This window comes from Lagenorhynchus albirostris, chromosome 2 (assembly GCF_949774975.1).
Source record: "Lagenorhynchus albirostris chromosome 2, mLagAlb1.1, whole genome shotgun sequence".
In the NCBI taxonomy this organism is placed as follows: domain Eukaryota; kingdom Metazoa; phylum Chordata; class Mammalia; order Artiodactyla; family Delphinidae; genus Lagenorhynchus; species Lagenorhynchus albirostris.
Genome location: NC_083096.1, coordinates 170,884,868 through 170,899,445, shown reverse-complemented (window position 1 = coordinate 170,899,445; position 14,578 = coordinate 170,884,868). Strand labels below are relative to the sequence as shown.

General features: G+C 50.7%; 1 protein-coding gene across 1 annotated transcript; it reads left to right on the top strand.

Moving 5' to 3' along the window:
* Positions 1-994: 994 nt before the first annotated feature.
* On the top strand, positions 995-8,619 carry UBXN10 (UBX domain protein 10). Its single transcript, XM_060142782.1, has 2 exons — positions 995-1,103; positions 7,301-8,619. The coding sequence occupies exon 2, from the start codon at positions 7,316-7,318 to the stop codon at positions 8,156-8,158; it is 843 nt and encodes a 280-aa protein (XP_059998765.1). The 5' UTR covers positions 995-1,103; positions 7,301-7,315; the 3' UTR covers positions 8,159-8,619.
* The last annotated feature ends 5,959 nt before the right edge of the window (positions 8,620-14,578 follow it).

Below are 14,578 nucleotides of genomic sequence, written 5' to 3'. Positions count from 1 at the left end.
GAGGAGAGGTGAGAGATTTTGGGAGAGAGGACAAAGTCTGAAATAGCCACTGAAAGGAGTCAAAACTGGGCTGGGGAAAGTGGGAAGATTTCTGTGTAGGACTGAGCATTCAAAGGAGGTTGGAGACCCCATGTTTCCATGACATCAATGCCTGTGGCTGGTCAAGATTTCTTCAGGACCTTGGTGTAGGTGGACTGGTTGGGGTTTCCTCAGGTGGGAGTGACGGAAAGACAGCAAGACAAGGGCACGGCTTCTTGCAAGGGAATAGTGAGGTAATGGAGTTTGAACTCAACAGGGTAGGGAAGACACAGGCTGATACGGAGAAAGCAGAAAGGCAATGGACGGGCCTCTGGAAGATGTTGAATGACAAGCGTGGTAGAAGTGGCTGGAGTTGCGGAAGAAGTCATGGTCAGGAGGGTCAAAGCAGGTGCAGATGCAGCTACAGCAAGATTTCGGATGTGGCCCGGGTGTGCTAGGCTGATAGGGAAATGAGGAGGTCAAGGAACGGGTGTCGAACGGGCGGGCTCAAACAGACACCCTAAAAGCAGCTGCTCAGATTCTAGGATTCACAAGAATCAGTCATCTCAGCAGCTGCATCTGCCAATCAGGGACACTGAGAGGGTCAGGGCCTGAGCCAAGGTCACGAAAGGGGTTTGAGGCAGGCGGGCCTGCCACCCCCAGCCTCCTGGCCAGGTCTCTCCTGCCCCTGGACGCCCTCTCCCCCAGGAGATGTGCAGCGAGGCAGGGAGGCTAGGTGAGGAAAAGAGGAGGCAGCAGAGGCCGGGCCTGAGTCCCCACCCCGTCTCCTCCCGGGGCCGAGCCCAGCCCCAACCCTACCCCCGCCCCTCCCCGCCGCCCCGCCCCCGCCCCGCCCCCGCCCCCGCCCCTCCCCTCCTCCGCCCCTCCCCTCCCCCCGCCCCAACCCTACCCCGCCCCTCCCCCCGCCCCAACCCTACCCGCCCCTCCCCCTCCCCCCAGGCCGGGCCGGTTCCGGCCAGACCGGAAGCACATGGCCGCCCACCGGCGCGGTTGCCCGGGAGACCCAGGCTGTTTACCCGCGGGACAGTGCCCGGCGACGGCGGCGGATGGAGCGGCGCCGCTAGGTGAGCGCGGCCGGCCGCCGGCCCGCGGGTTTGTCCTCGGCCTCCTGGGGGCGTGGGAGGGGCCGGGAGAGGCCAGCCCCGAGCCCCCCGGGGCCCGTCGCCCGGGCGGACCTCCCCAGACTCGGCCCCAGGGGTGAAGCCCGGGAGACAGGTCAGGGGCCAGGAGGGAAGCGGCTGCTCCCCAGGGGCAGAGCCAGCCCGGCCAGAGCTCACCGTTGCCGGAATGGGACAGCTCCTGGGCTTTTCGGAAGCCGAGGGCCCTAGGAAACCGCTGGGCCATGCCCTCCTGGCTGGCCAGTACAGACCGAACACAGACTCCGAGGGGCAAGGGGATGTCCTGTCACACGGAGAGATCGGAACCAGATCTGAGCCTCCCCCCAGACCCCCGCTGTTTCACCCAGGTCAACTCGCACTTTCTAGAGGCTCTTTCTTGCCCCTCCCCCACATCCATCCTGCCGCCTAATCTTGCCTCCTTCTAGAACTAACAGTACTTGAAAAGAACTGAGCTCTTCTCCACCTACCTCTAATCCCCCCTCCCCACTGCTGCTGGAATCATGCCCAGTTCCTTTTCCAGACCTTTGATCACTTGGTGGCTTGTGGTCCAATTTCTCCACTCCCCCTTTTAAACATGGCACTCTGCGTAGGACAGTGTATTCTAATCTTTAGTCCTGGGTAGAACTGGGAATGGTACCAAAGTTTTCTCATTCTCAGGCCAACTACTATCTCCTGTTTGTTCTCCTGAGCGTTTTCATCCTCAAAGCCTCGCAAGGAGGAGTGGGGATTGGCAGAGGATTGTATTAACTGACAAACATTTTTAAAAGACCAATTCAAATGTATGCACCCTTGGTATATACCAGCAGATGATATGTGGGTAGTTATATTTTATTGCATTTATTGTAGGCTTAGGTTTGGGTTGTGAGTGAAATAGGGTGGTCTGACCCCGTGGTGGGAGGTGGGAGCCTTTGGAAAGCCGGAAGATGGCGTTAGCTTCTCCTATCCAATTCTTCTTCTTTCCAGTTGATTTGGTGAGTAATCTTAAGGAATGGGCACCTGCCCTTTTGTCAGTTCCTTGGGAACCGTTATCAATGTTTGTTTCCTGACTCCTAGCAGGCCTCTGGGGTGCAGCTATTATGTTTAAGTAAACAGGCCACTTGTCTATTCAACAGGCAGCTTAATGGAAGCCTACGCCTAGATCTTGTCAAATCACTTTGTGGTTGAGAGTCTGCCAGGCCTAGAGGTGGTGAGATGAACTGAGCAGGGTTGATGATGGATGCAGCAGAAGCCTCCCTGGACTGAGGCGGGAAGGCAGAGTTTGAGACCCAAGGTGTGAATATAAAGACACCGTTGGCCCAGGTCCCCAAACACCTGTTTCCCCCACCTCCCCTCTCCATGTGGCAGAAGCTGGGGAGAGTTGATGTTCCCTCCATGTAACAGATGGTTCCTGCTCTCGGCAGGAGGCAGCGGGTTATGAAAGCAGGTTTGAGGGAACGGTTTTACCTGAAGGAGGTGTTAATCTCTAAATAACCATGAGTGGGCTTATAGGGATTAGTCATAATTGAGGTTTTTCTCCGAGATAGCTCGCAGTCATGTTATCTTATGACCAGGGTGTCTTGGATATGACACCCCCTGAACATGGATAATTATATAGTACCAAAAGGTATGGAAAGTGCATGCACACACTCAAGTTTTACTGTTAAAAATAATCCAGCAGGGAGCCTGTGAGAACACATGACTTTCCTCAGCAAAGTTGTTAAGGAAGAGGTTTCTAAGTTACCAAACTTACTGACAGTTAAGCCTTCCCGAGGCGTGTGTGGGAATTAGAAGCCAAGTCTGTGATAACTGGGTAGAAGCTGTGGCAAATTAACAGCCCTTCTTCGACGGGGAAGGGTGGGCAGAGAGGGGGAGCTGGTCTCCCAGTTAAGCTTCTCTTTGGCAGAACAGTTGGGCAGTTATGACCTCCCCATGCCACCCTGAGTTAAGTGCAGAGCTGCTTAATTACAAGTGAAAGACTTTGACTAAAATTAAAGGGAACCCCCCCACACACACATTCTTCACAGTTGATCAGAAAATAGATTAAATTAACAAGGAGCTGGGCAGGCTTGTTTGATGCCAAGGAGAAGGCTCCCGAACTCCCAGCAGCCAGATTGAGTGTGAAAGACTAGAAGTGGGAAAATGGGAGTGTGGAAAGACACGGCCTGTGAGCAGAAGGGAGCAAACACAGAGGCCTTGCAGTCAAGAAAGACAGGGCAGACTTCTTTTTCTTCTTTTTTTAACATCTTTATTGGAGTATAATTGCTTTACAATGGTGTGTTAGTTTCTGCTTTATAACAAAGTGAATCAGCTATATGTATACATATATCCCCATATCTCCTCCCTCTTGCATCTCCCTCCCACCCTCCCTATCCCACCCCTCTAGGTGGTCACAGAGCACTGAGCTCATCTCCCTGTGCTATGTGGCTGCTTCCCACTAGCTAGCTATTTTACATTTGGTAGTGTATATATGTCCATGCCACTCTCACTTCGTCCCAGCTTACCCTTCCCCCTCCCCGTGTCCTCAAGTCCATTCTCTACATCTGCGCCTTACTCCTGTCCTGCCCCTAGTTTCTTCAGAACCATTTTTTTTTTTAAGATTCCATATATGTGTTAGCATACGGTATTTGTTTTTCTCTTTCTGACAGGGCAGACTTTGAACTGAGTAGGCCTTCAGGAATACACAGGGATACTGTGTTTTGTTTGGTTGTGGTTTTAGTGGTGAGGAAGGGGATACGCCCTAAAATTAGACAATGATGGTAATATGCACAGGATGGGAATATTAGGGTGCAGAGCTAAGGGGCTTGAATTGCATTGCTCAGCATTGTGTGATGAAGGTAGCTTGGAATAAGTGAATGGGAGGTAAGTATACGATTAAAGTGTGGGATTAGGGGGAATTCCCTGGCGGTCCAGTGGTTAGGACTCCACGGTTTCACTGCCGAGGGCCCAGGTTTGATCCCTGGTCGGGGAACTAAGGTCCCACAAGCCATGTGGCGTGGCCAATACATAACTAACTAACTAACTAAATAAATAAAAGTATGGGATTAGAAGGGACATATTAGAATGCATTTTTGGAGGCAGTAGCTCATTGGAGTCAACCTTCCGGCATTTCTGTGCAGTGGGCGGGGCAGGCACGGGTCCCCTGAGTCACCCAGCCGATTAGAGGTGACTGGGAGTAGACCCGCCACGGACACCCTGGGGAAAAGCTCTGAAGCAACAGGTAAGAGTTTTGGACCTAAAACAATCGAAAGCACTAAATAAACAGAAAACAAAAACCAAAAGCAGAAAAATGAAGCCTTTACTGTGTACCAAGCCTGGTTTTTACAGCCTTACCTATGATGTCTCGTATTACTGTCCTCATGTTGCAGATAAAGAGACTGATGTTTAGAGGTAGTTAAATGATGTTTTCAAGGTCATATAGCTGATTCTATAGATGAGGAAAGCAGTGTATGAGAAAGGTAGAATGACTGTCCCGTGGTCATCCAGCTGGCTCTGGGCAGGGCCTGAAATAGAACCTAGGTCTCACGACACCTCCCAAACGTGCTGCTTCCTGGGGAGGCTCTGGGAAGCTACCAGAAGGTCTTTCGAGGGCTGGGAGAGGGCTGGTCAGGCTGCAGGTGGAGAGAGCCGCAGTCGCAGTGGTGGTCAGGATTCAGAGGAGGCAGGGAGCCCAACACGTTGCAGCGTCCTGGGAAGGATGTAACCAGGGACTGGGAAGAAAAGGTGATCAGAAGCGTGTTAGCGAAGGTGCTGTGAAGACGGCGAGGACGGGGGAGGGGGCCTGACTTGGCAGTTCCAGGCCCGCAAGAGAAACACACCTCCCACCGTGCTTCAGGACGTACACTCGTGCACACCCCCAAATACAGGGTGTGGGAGGTCCAAACACAGGGGCCCTCAAAGTGTTGACAAGGTGGTTGGGAAGAAGAAATGTCAGCAGCTAACGAAGAGACTGAATGTGACCAGTGCTGGGGGAGAGGCCAAGTCTGGTCCTGGAGAACAGGACTGGGTGTCACAGACCTGGGTTCTCTTTCAGCCTCTGCCGCCAGCTGACTTGGTGGCCTGGGGCATTTACTCTGCTTTTCTGGCTCACACATCTGCAGAATTAGCATGTGGCCGGAGGCCCCTTTGGAGTTGGCCTAGGGCAGGGTTTGGTAAACCGTGGCCCACAGGCCAGATCACACCACTGTGTGTGGCTCATGAGCTAACAATAGCTTTTACACTTTTAATGGTTGGAAAAAATAAAAAGAAGAAGATTTTGTGCCGCATGAAAACGATATGAAATTCAAATGCCAGTGTCCATAAAGGCAGTTCTCTTGGGACAAAGCCACACCCATTCATTTACACACTGTCTATGGCGGCGTTCACACCACAAGGGCAGAGATGAGTAGTTGTGACAGACTGTGGCCCACGAAGCCGAAAATATTTGCTCTCTGGCCATTTATGGAAAGGGATTGCCAACCCTGGTCTAGAAGCCGAGTGCCCCCCTGTGAGATCTGGCCAGTGGGTGGACCAGCAGTGGGGTCTCCTTCTCCTCTCCCCCAGCCTGATGACAAAGTGAGGGCAACAGAGGGATGTTGCATGAAGTGACTTGCACAGAGCCACCTAGCGAGGTTGAATGAAAAGCCAGTAGAAAGGAAAATGAAGTATGGAGGGGGAGCGGGGAAAATGGGCATGGCAGAGGGTGGTGATTCCCCAGTGAATACGGGGCGGGAGCCCCCCTGCCACCTGTGGCAGGAAGCTCAAGCTCGCAGCTCTTTTTTTTAATCATCTTTATTGGAGTATAATTGCTTTACGATGGTGTGTTAGTTTCGGCTGTGTAACAAAGTGAATCAGCTATACGTATACATATATCCCCATATCCCCTCCCTCTTGCGTCTCCCTCCCACCCTCCCTATCCCACCCCTCTAGGTGGACACAAAGCACCGAGCTGATCTCCCTGTGCTATGCGGCTGCTTCCCACTAGCTAGCTATTTTACATTTGGTAGTGTATATATGTCCATGCCACTCTCTCACTTCATCCCAGCTTACCCTTCCCCCTCCCCGTGTCCTCAGGTCCATTCTCTAGTAGGTCTGTGTCTTTATTCCCGTCCTGCCCCTAGGTTCTTCATAACCTTTTTTTCTGTTTTTCAGATTCCATATGTGGCACATATATACAATGGAATATTAGCCATAAAAAGAAGTGAAATTGAGTTATTTGTAGTGAGGTGGATGGACCTAGAGTCTGTCATACAGAGTGAAGTAAGTCAGAAAGAGAAAAACAAATACCGTCTGCTAACACATATATATAGCTCTCAGCTCTTGAGCGAAGCTGAGCTTGGATTCCCTGCTGGGTAACTGAACAGGGATACTTTCTCTCTTCTGAGCAAAGGCAGCCACGGGTAACGCTCTCTTCTGGGCCTCCAGGTCTGTGGACAGTGTAGGGCGGAGCACCCCACCCTGGGAGCCAGCAGATTCCGCCCTCAGGACTGGACCCTGGCTCTTCCCTCACCTGGGACACTTTCCCCCTAGAGCAAGGGTGGGCAAACCACAGCCTGTGGGCCAAATGGGGCCCACCCCTGTCCTTGTAAATAAAGTTGCCTGGGAACACAGGGAACACAGCCGCAGTCCCTTGCTTACGTATTGTCTGTGGCTGTTCTTGTGCTACAGGGGCAGGGGTGAGTGGTTGGATCAGAGACCACGTGGCTCCCAAAGCCAAAACCATTTAGAGAAAAAGTTAGCTGAGCCCTGCTCTCGATTGCAACAGGGCTTATTCCTTCTCATCAATCTGGTCTCTCAGGTTAAAGCCCTCCCAACCCCCTGTAAGAATAAGAATTAGTCACTCGCTGGTGCAATACTTTATTTTCCTCATGGCAGTTAGTAGTCGTTGAAAATATCTATTTACTTGTGGATTTAACACCAGCCTCTTCTCACTATAATAATTTAACTTGCAAGGACTTTGGTTCACTGATATATTCCAATGCCTGGAATGAAGGAATGAATGAATTGCAGCTGGTGCCCTTCTCCAGATGCCAGAAATCCAGAGAGAAGCTCCTCTGCACACCCCCTCCTGCCCCCATTGTGGCCGGTCCTTATTCTGGATCCTGGGAAGTGAATGGCTCAGGTCCAGAAGTCCTCAGGCTCAGGTCTAGAACATTTAACCCACAGCCTCCTCTCTTTTGCTTCCTTAGGGGTCTTGAGGAGCAATGGCCACAGAAGCCCCTGTGAACATAGCCCCCCCTGAATGCAGCACTGTTGTCAGCACAGCAGCTGACAGCTTCATTTGGCGGCCAGACTCACTAAACATGCGCGTCACGAGGCCCAAGTCCGCCAAGGGACGTCCTCGGCCAAGTCTGCATAAGCCCGCAGGTACGGAGGGATGCTGCAGCCTCACGCCATCTTCATCTCCAGCCATTCCCTGCGAGTCGCCGAGCAGCCAGAAACCGGGAGCCTGCACACCCAAATCTCCGAATCCGGGAGCCCCCGATGAGCTCCCGGAGCTGCTGCAGCAGGTGCCCATAGGGGCATCCTCTTCCCTCAATAAATACCCAGTCCTTCCTTCAATCAACAGGAAGACGCTGGAGGAGGGGGCCCTGGAAACAGTTGCTAAAAAGGCTGGTTCCCTGCAGCTGAGCAGCACCCAGGCTCTTTACCAAGCGGAGACCCGCACCGTGAAGATGAGGGAAGAAGATTCCCGAGCTCAGCCTTGTTCCCCGGAGAGGAAATTCATCGTGGGGACCAAGAGACAAAGCTCCTACAGGGCCAGAGACCTGGAGGAACCGTCGGATCAAGAGCCTAGGCTGCTGCTTGCCGTCAGATCACCATCCGGACGGAGGTTTGTCCACCATTTCCGGCCGACTGATGACTTATACACCGTTGTCGCCGTGGCCGAACACAAGAACAAGGCCACCTACCGACACCGCAGCCTTGAAACGATGGAGGTGCCCAGGAGACACTTCTCTGACCTCACCAAGTCTCTGCAGGAGTGCGGAATCCTCCACAAGTCGGTGCTGGGCATCTCACAGGAAGATGGGGAGGGATGGCCCTGAGTCCGCAGCCACCCAGCTGGGGTCCCGGGTCTCTGAGCAAGGAGCATGCTCGGGCGCCACGGCCTCCCAGGCAGCTTGGTCCCAAGTGCCGTGTGAATCTGGTGGGGCTGTGGCTTTCGGGACACTGGCCCTCAGAGCATCTTCTTTGACGCGGTGAAATCTACGCAGGCACCAAATGCGTTAAGAGGATTCTCTTCCGGTTGTTGAATTCTCTCCACCACGGCAGTGAACTGGCAAGTGACCAAGGCTGTTCCTGGAACAGCTGTGACCAGGCCTTCTCCTCTTCTCCTTGGGTCCTTTCTGAAGCACCTGCTTACCTTTACAACGAACTTGCACTCCCTTGAAGCCAATGGTTTGCCTTTCTGTATTTGATGCAGGATTAAACACTTCCCAGAGAGGATTCTGGTCTCGTACATAACCAGGGTTCAGGAAATACTGCACTGGCATTTGTGTTTCTTGCAAGCATCTCTAGGAAGCGGGCGCTTGACCCTATTTTGGGAGCAGCCCCTTTGCCAAGCTCGGTGGCTCGAGTTTCTCGGGGATTACCGTTTGTGTGAAGTGGTTTCAGAGGAAAGAATAGGTCTTCAGCTAATACAAATCCCCCAATACACCAACATTTCGGAAGGAGCCCCAGAGCTGGAGAGTGAATCCCTCCCATAAGCAGGGATTAGCCAGGAGCTACTTTAGTTTTAATAGAGACTGACGAGGTTTACAATTTTTGGTAGCTACTCTCTGCACAAAATTTTCCCCAAACTGAGAAAAGCCAGTGTAATCTTACATCCTTTGCTTTTGTCAGTGGTGGCATCTTTTGTTTTTAAATGGCACTAACCTACAAGTCTGCACAAGCTTGTAGGAGGGGCCCCCTTGGCTTATCTGGGTGTGGATACATTGTTTTATCCCCCAGTTTCAGGGTCTCCCCTACTACTCCAAACACGGACGCTCCCTTGAGATGACAGGGGTGCGCCCATGTTCTGATTTAGAATCCCCCGGAGGAAGAGGGCGCCTTGGTTTGGTGTCGCTTTGCTGTGCCTACGCTGAGACCATGTGCCCAAATAAATGTCTGGTCGATCAGCATGACACCCATAGCTGTGTGGCGGACCCCGGAGTCTTGCTTTTCCAGCTCTGAAATGGTGACATGGAAATTTTCCAAAGTTCCTTTGTGTTGTAAGCTCAGCAAGGCTCCCACATCTCACCTGGATCCCCTTTATGGCCAAATCACTGTTCAGAGTGGAGAACACCTGTCCTCCCAGAGCCCAGCCATCACAAAGCCCTGAGTACTGATACGCACCCCTACTTGCTAGGTACACAGAGAAGGCAGGACTTATAGAAGCATAGCAACGAGTGCATCTCGTGCATAGGTAAGGCCTGTGGTTGGAAATGTTACTCCCAGCAAATTGATACTTGGCCCTGGAGATGAACACCAACATCCTTTCCTCTGAAGAAGGCTCGACTTGTCCTAACCGCATCCCACGCCACCCAGATCGTTCCAGAATAGGTTATTTTGGAAAGTTTTGCAAAATTTCTTAATGCCATTTGGTCAGCCGCTCCTCTGACTGCAAAGGTCAGCTGGGGCTGGTGGCGCCTTGGGCAGGCCCAGGCCACTGGCCGCATCCCCCAGCTGCTGACCACGCAGAAGGGCCTGGTGACTCGAGCCCGGTACGCACAGTCCAGGATTTTGCCTCCCACCCAGGACTCGAGCACGGAACTCTGCCTTTGATCTAGGAGGCTGGGGGAAGAGACTCCCACATTTTATTCTTACCACCTACTCTGTGGTAAGAATAAAATCCCACCCACCTGGGACTTGGTACTTTCTCCAGGCAGGAAATCTTTAGAAAAATTGCAGTGAAATGGAGCATGCTTGGAGGAGTTAGAACGTTCTGCGCTTAGGGGTTTGCTACTGCTGTTTAGCTTAGAATTTTGGGGGTAGTGGGAACAAAATGGAAGGCATAAAGCATAGGAATATTTTAGGATATTTGGGGATATGTGAACAAAGCTAGATTTGAAACACATCCTTTGTTTCAAATAAACTTTTTCTGCGGGGACAAAAGATGACAATACTAATAATAAAAACCGATTTGCGTGACACTGAGTCAGTGGAGAAGTGCATCTTCTTATTTCAGCCCAAGGCTTCGGCCACCCACGCTAGTGGACAGAGGGCGTTGTGAACCCCGTCTTCAGTTCTCTCCTTGGCAAAGCACTTGGCCCTACTGTTTGATCCAAGTCCTCTTCCCCAGGCACTCTAGATGCCCACCCTTCCGAAAGCTCCTACTTCCAGCTCATATCAGAGTGGCCTGTAAGGGAAGAAACTCCTGAATTTCTTCCCCAAATCATTCCACGTACTCTTCTTTTGAGGTTGGCAAGAACACACTGTATCAGAACTTCAGCGTTCTTGGCTCTGTAGGTGGTACTGCCAATCAGGTACCCTGGCCTAATGAGCTAAGCTGAGCCCAGGGCCTAACTCTTGGTGGCCCTGGTAGGTCTGAAGTTGGCCCACTTTGCGGTCACAGGCCTGAGTCATTCATTTAACCCACAGTCATTGAGGGTCTGCCCTGTGCCACACCGGCTCACAGGCATTGGTGCCCTAGCAAGAGAGCATCGGCAAGACAATGTGGAACCACCTTGGACTGTCAGCTCCAACCAGCTGAGGGCAGCAGCTGTAGCTTTATCTGGGAGGGCCCTAGAGTGAGGGCCAGACTGGATGGCTGCCGGGTCTTCTCCCCACCTTGCGGGAACACAGAAGACACTCCTCCCCACCTCTTCTAGTGATGGCATCAGGAAGATCGCTCATTAGGGACATGGACTTTGCATAGGACAAAGCTTCATGATGAGAGATTCCACTCCATCCCCTGATAAAATCCAGTAGGTAAATTCATCCTGGCAGCAGAAGGAACAGCACAAGAAAGAAGTGACTCATCATGTAGAATCCAAAAAATTTTCACCAACAGATGGCAGATGCTTCTAACACAACAACAGCCCTTGCCCTGAAAGTACCCGGGGACCCAGCCCGCAGCCGTGAATCCAGGGCAGTCCTGCTGAAGAAGCGAGGTGAACGGGACCATGAGCCAGCGGTCACCCCTGAGCTCCCCACAGAAAATCCTTCACAAACAAAAAAAAGCAAGACAAGCCTTGAGGCTTCCATTCCAATGAGAAACTTTCAAGACTAGTGACAGATCAGTCTATCAGGCATGACAAAAGTAAGGCATTCCACGCACTAGACTTTGCTTTTGTTCATGCTCTTATCACCATTTGAAAGGGGTGTCTAATGTCAAATAAAGCCACCCTGCCCCGAGAGGCAAAAAGGTTTCTCTTTACATGATTTTAGTTGTCTTCATAATATGTGGAGGTAGAGGGGTATTCAGTTTCCCGTGGTTCGGGGTATATTTTAGACGAGCCTTTTACATGGTCAGTGGATGTACTTTTATCCCTTTTAAACAGAATTGCAAAGAAAACTAGATCATTTTACTTCATTCGTGTGGAAATCATTCTGAGAATTAAGCAGGAATATCCGTTTTCTTAGTCCACCGAGGCAACCACACCACAATAAAGTTAAAACTTTGAGCACGTTTACCCTCGCCCTGAAATCAGAACCGACCAAACCCCACCATAGAAGCAGAGAGGGTCGGGGGCCACTGCGGAGGCGTTGGCCATCCAAGTGGAGCAGACTTTTGGTGACTCACCAACAAACAAGACAGTCACTCAATTATAAAAAATAAAATTGGGTGTTTTATTTTGCGTCTGCACCGGTGATGTGACATTTTCCTTTCCTGGTGAGGGCAGTTTCTACCAGCCCTTGCTGACGTCCCTCTGTGTGCCTCTGCCTTCAAACAGCTGAGGAAACAGCAGAAACCCTGAACAGCTGATGCACAAGCACACACCTCCGGAAGTATTTTTGGACACACTTAAATCCCATCCCAAGAAGCTGAACAACTGATGGGACAACTGCCGATGGGTACAACGAAGTGAGCCTCGTTCCCAGTCACGCTCAGAGGAGCGCTTTGGCTGCTGAGTTGAGAACAGACCGTAGGGGTCAGGGTGGAAGATGGGAGACCAACTATTGGACGTTGACAGTAACCAGAGGAGAGATGGTGGTGGCTTGGGCCAGGGGCGTAGCCATAAATGTTATGAGAGACGGTCAGATTCTGAATACACAATCCATTTTCTTAAGGAAAAAGAAAAGGAAAGATAGTTTGACAAATTGGAATTTACCCAAGTGGACTTAGCTTGACCACCTCACCAATGGGGACTGTTTCTGCAAAAACAAAAACAAACCTGACAGCCACAAGACCAATACATGGTAGGCAGGGGAAAAACCCTGACCAGAAGCAGTGTGCAGAGGAAGGAAATGCATGAAAGTTTTTGGACAAAGTGTGTAGAGAATTTCAAAGCTATTAATTGCTTTAATTAAGAGATGCAACTAAAAAGTTTGCTATTTCACTTAATGTATAGGTTAAGTCAATTACCATCTAACTCTAGGGGTATAATTACCACCAAGGTTACTTTATGAGAAATCCTTGTTCCAGTAAAATAATACATTGTTTACCTCTTCTTCTCTTCCTCCGTCTCCTGTCTCCATTCCATTCAGCCAAACCCAGCGGCTGATTTGGGGTGCATTTCCTCTCATGAGGGCAAATAAAACCACTGTCCTTTGGTGTAATTAACAAAGCTCCTAGTTTCGTAACTTCCACGCCCACCTGTTCTTCTGTTCTTTACACTGAGGAGAGCTGTGCTGTAGGGCCTTGGACCTGCTGAGAGCTGCACCGCTCTGGCATCTGCCCTCTAGCAGAGAGGTGGGGATCGTGGGTCTTCTGTGGTTGGTGAGTACCACCGACAGACATCCTGGGTCTGCTTTAGCCCCAGCGCACTGTTAGTAAGAGTGACCAGCCACCTGCAGACAGACCGTGGGAGAATGGTGGCAATTTTCATCCTCCCTACTGGGAAGCGCAGTCTGGAAATCACCTGCTGTCTCCGTGCCAGCCCTGCGTACAGCCCCTGGATGTACTGCAGGGTCAACCCAGATCATACGTGAATGGGCCATGTCCCAAAGACTCTGGATCCAGACCCAGTAGAGCTTTGTTAGTTTCCCCAACCCAGGCCTGGACCTCAGCTCACATCTCCTTCTTAATGGAGCTCCTAGCAGGAGCTCACCTTATTCAAATTAGCTGTAACAAATTCATTCAAAATGTATCTATAGGCACCTATAGGCCAGGCACTTACTAGGTCTGTCAGTGAACAGAGCAGGCACAAATTCCCTGCCCTTATGGAGGTTACATTCAAATGCCTGGAGACAGAAAAGGAACAATATACATAATAAATAATATAGTATGATAGAAAAGGATACAGGTGATGGAAAATGGAAAAGCAGAGGGTGAAGGGGCTCTGGAGAGCATGGGGGTTGCAGAGGATGAGATCTTACACGGGGGGTGGGTGGTCAAGGCAGACCTCACAGACAAAGCAACATCTGAGCGAAGAACTTGAAAATGAGACTCAGCGATGCTCCTGGGGGCGGGGGCGGGGGCGGGGCTCCGGGGGCGGGGAGCCTGCTCCTGGCGGAGGGGACACACAGGTCCTAAGGCGGGAGCACATCTAGCCTGTTGGAGGGAAGGGCAGTCAGTGTGGCTGGTGGGAGGAAGGGGTTGAGCTGTTGGAGATGGGGGCGGAGAGACAGATCATTTGGGACCTTTTAGGGGCTGCAGCTCTGGGTAGAACGGGAGCCACTGCAGGGTGCTGGGCGGAGGAGTCTACGGACATGTGTTCACATCAGCACTCTGGCTCCTGTGCTGAGCACAGACAAGCGCAGAAGATGGAAGAACAAGTAGAAGCTATTACTTCTACAATCCAAGTGAGCAATGAAGACTGGAGAGGTAGCCACAGACGTCCTGAGAAGCAGTCAGCTTCTGGGTATCGAATCCATTTACTTTTTCAAGAAGTATTAATTTTACTGTAAAAACAGTAGTGAAGTAAATGCACCGTCATCATAAATGATTTTTCCAGGCAAAAGAGGTTTACTCTGCAGAATCCATGACACCCTGCCCCCAAAACAAAACACAGGCTTTTTTTTCTTTTAATAATGGGAAACATGAAGAATACAGGGAAGATTGAAGAGGAAACTAAAAATCGTCCATGATCCTTTCAGTCAGAGACAACCGTTGTTAACATCTTGATGTATATTATCTCATTCTTAAAGATTACATTAGTTTGCACATTACCTTCTTGTCAGTAGGCACACATGCATATTTTTAGCGTTTGTAATCGTAGCAAAAACAGCAGTTTTATATTCTTTTTCCAAATTTCTATAGTCTTCATAATTATTGTAAGACTGAGTAATACTTCAACATGTTGATGTTCTGTAATTTATTAAGCTATTTCCCTTTTGGGGAACATTTACATATTTTCAGGTTTTGTTTTTGTTTTTCTACAGAA

Bases quoted from the DNA above. Each gene is read 5' to 3' on its own strand.
- UBXN10 (XM_060142782.1), top strand. From the start codon at position 7,316: ATGGCCACAGAAGCCCCTGTGAACATAGCCCCCCCTGAATGCAGCACT.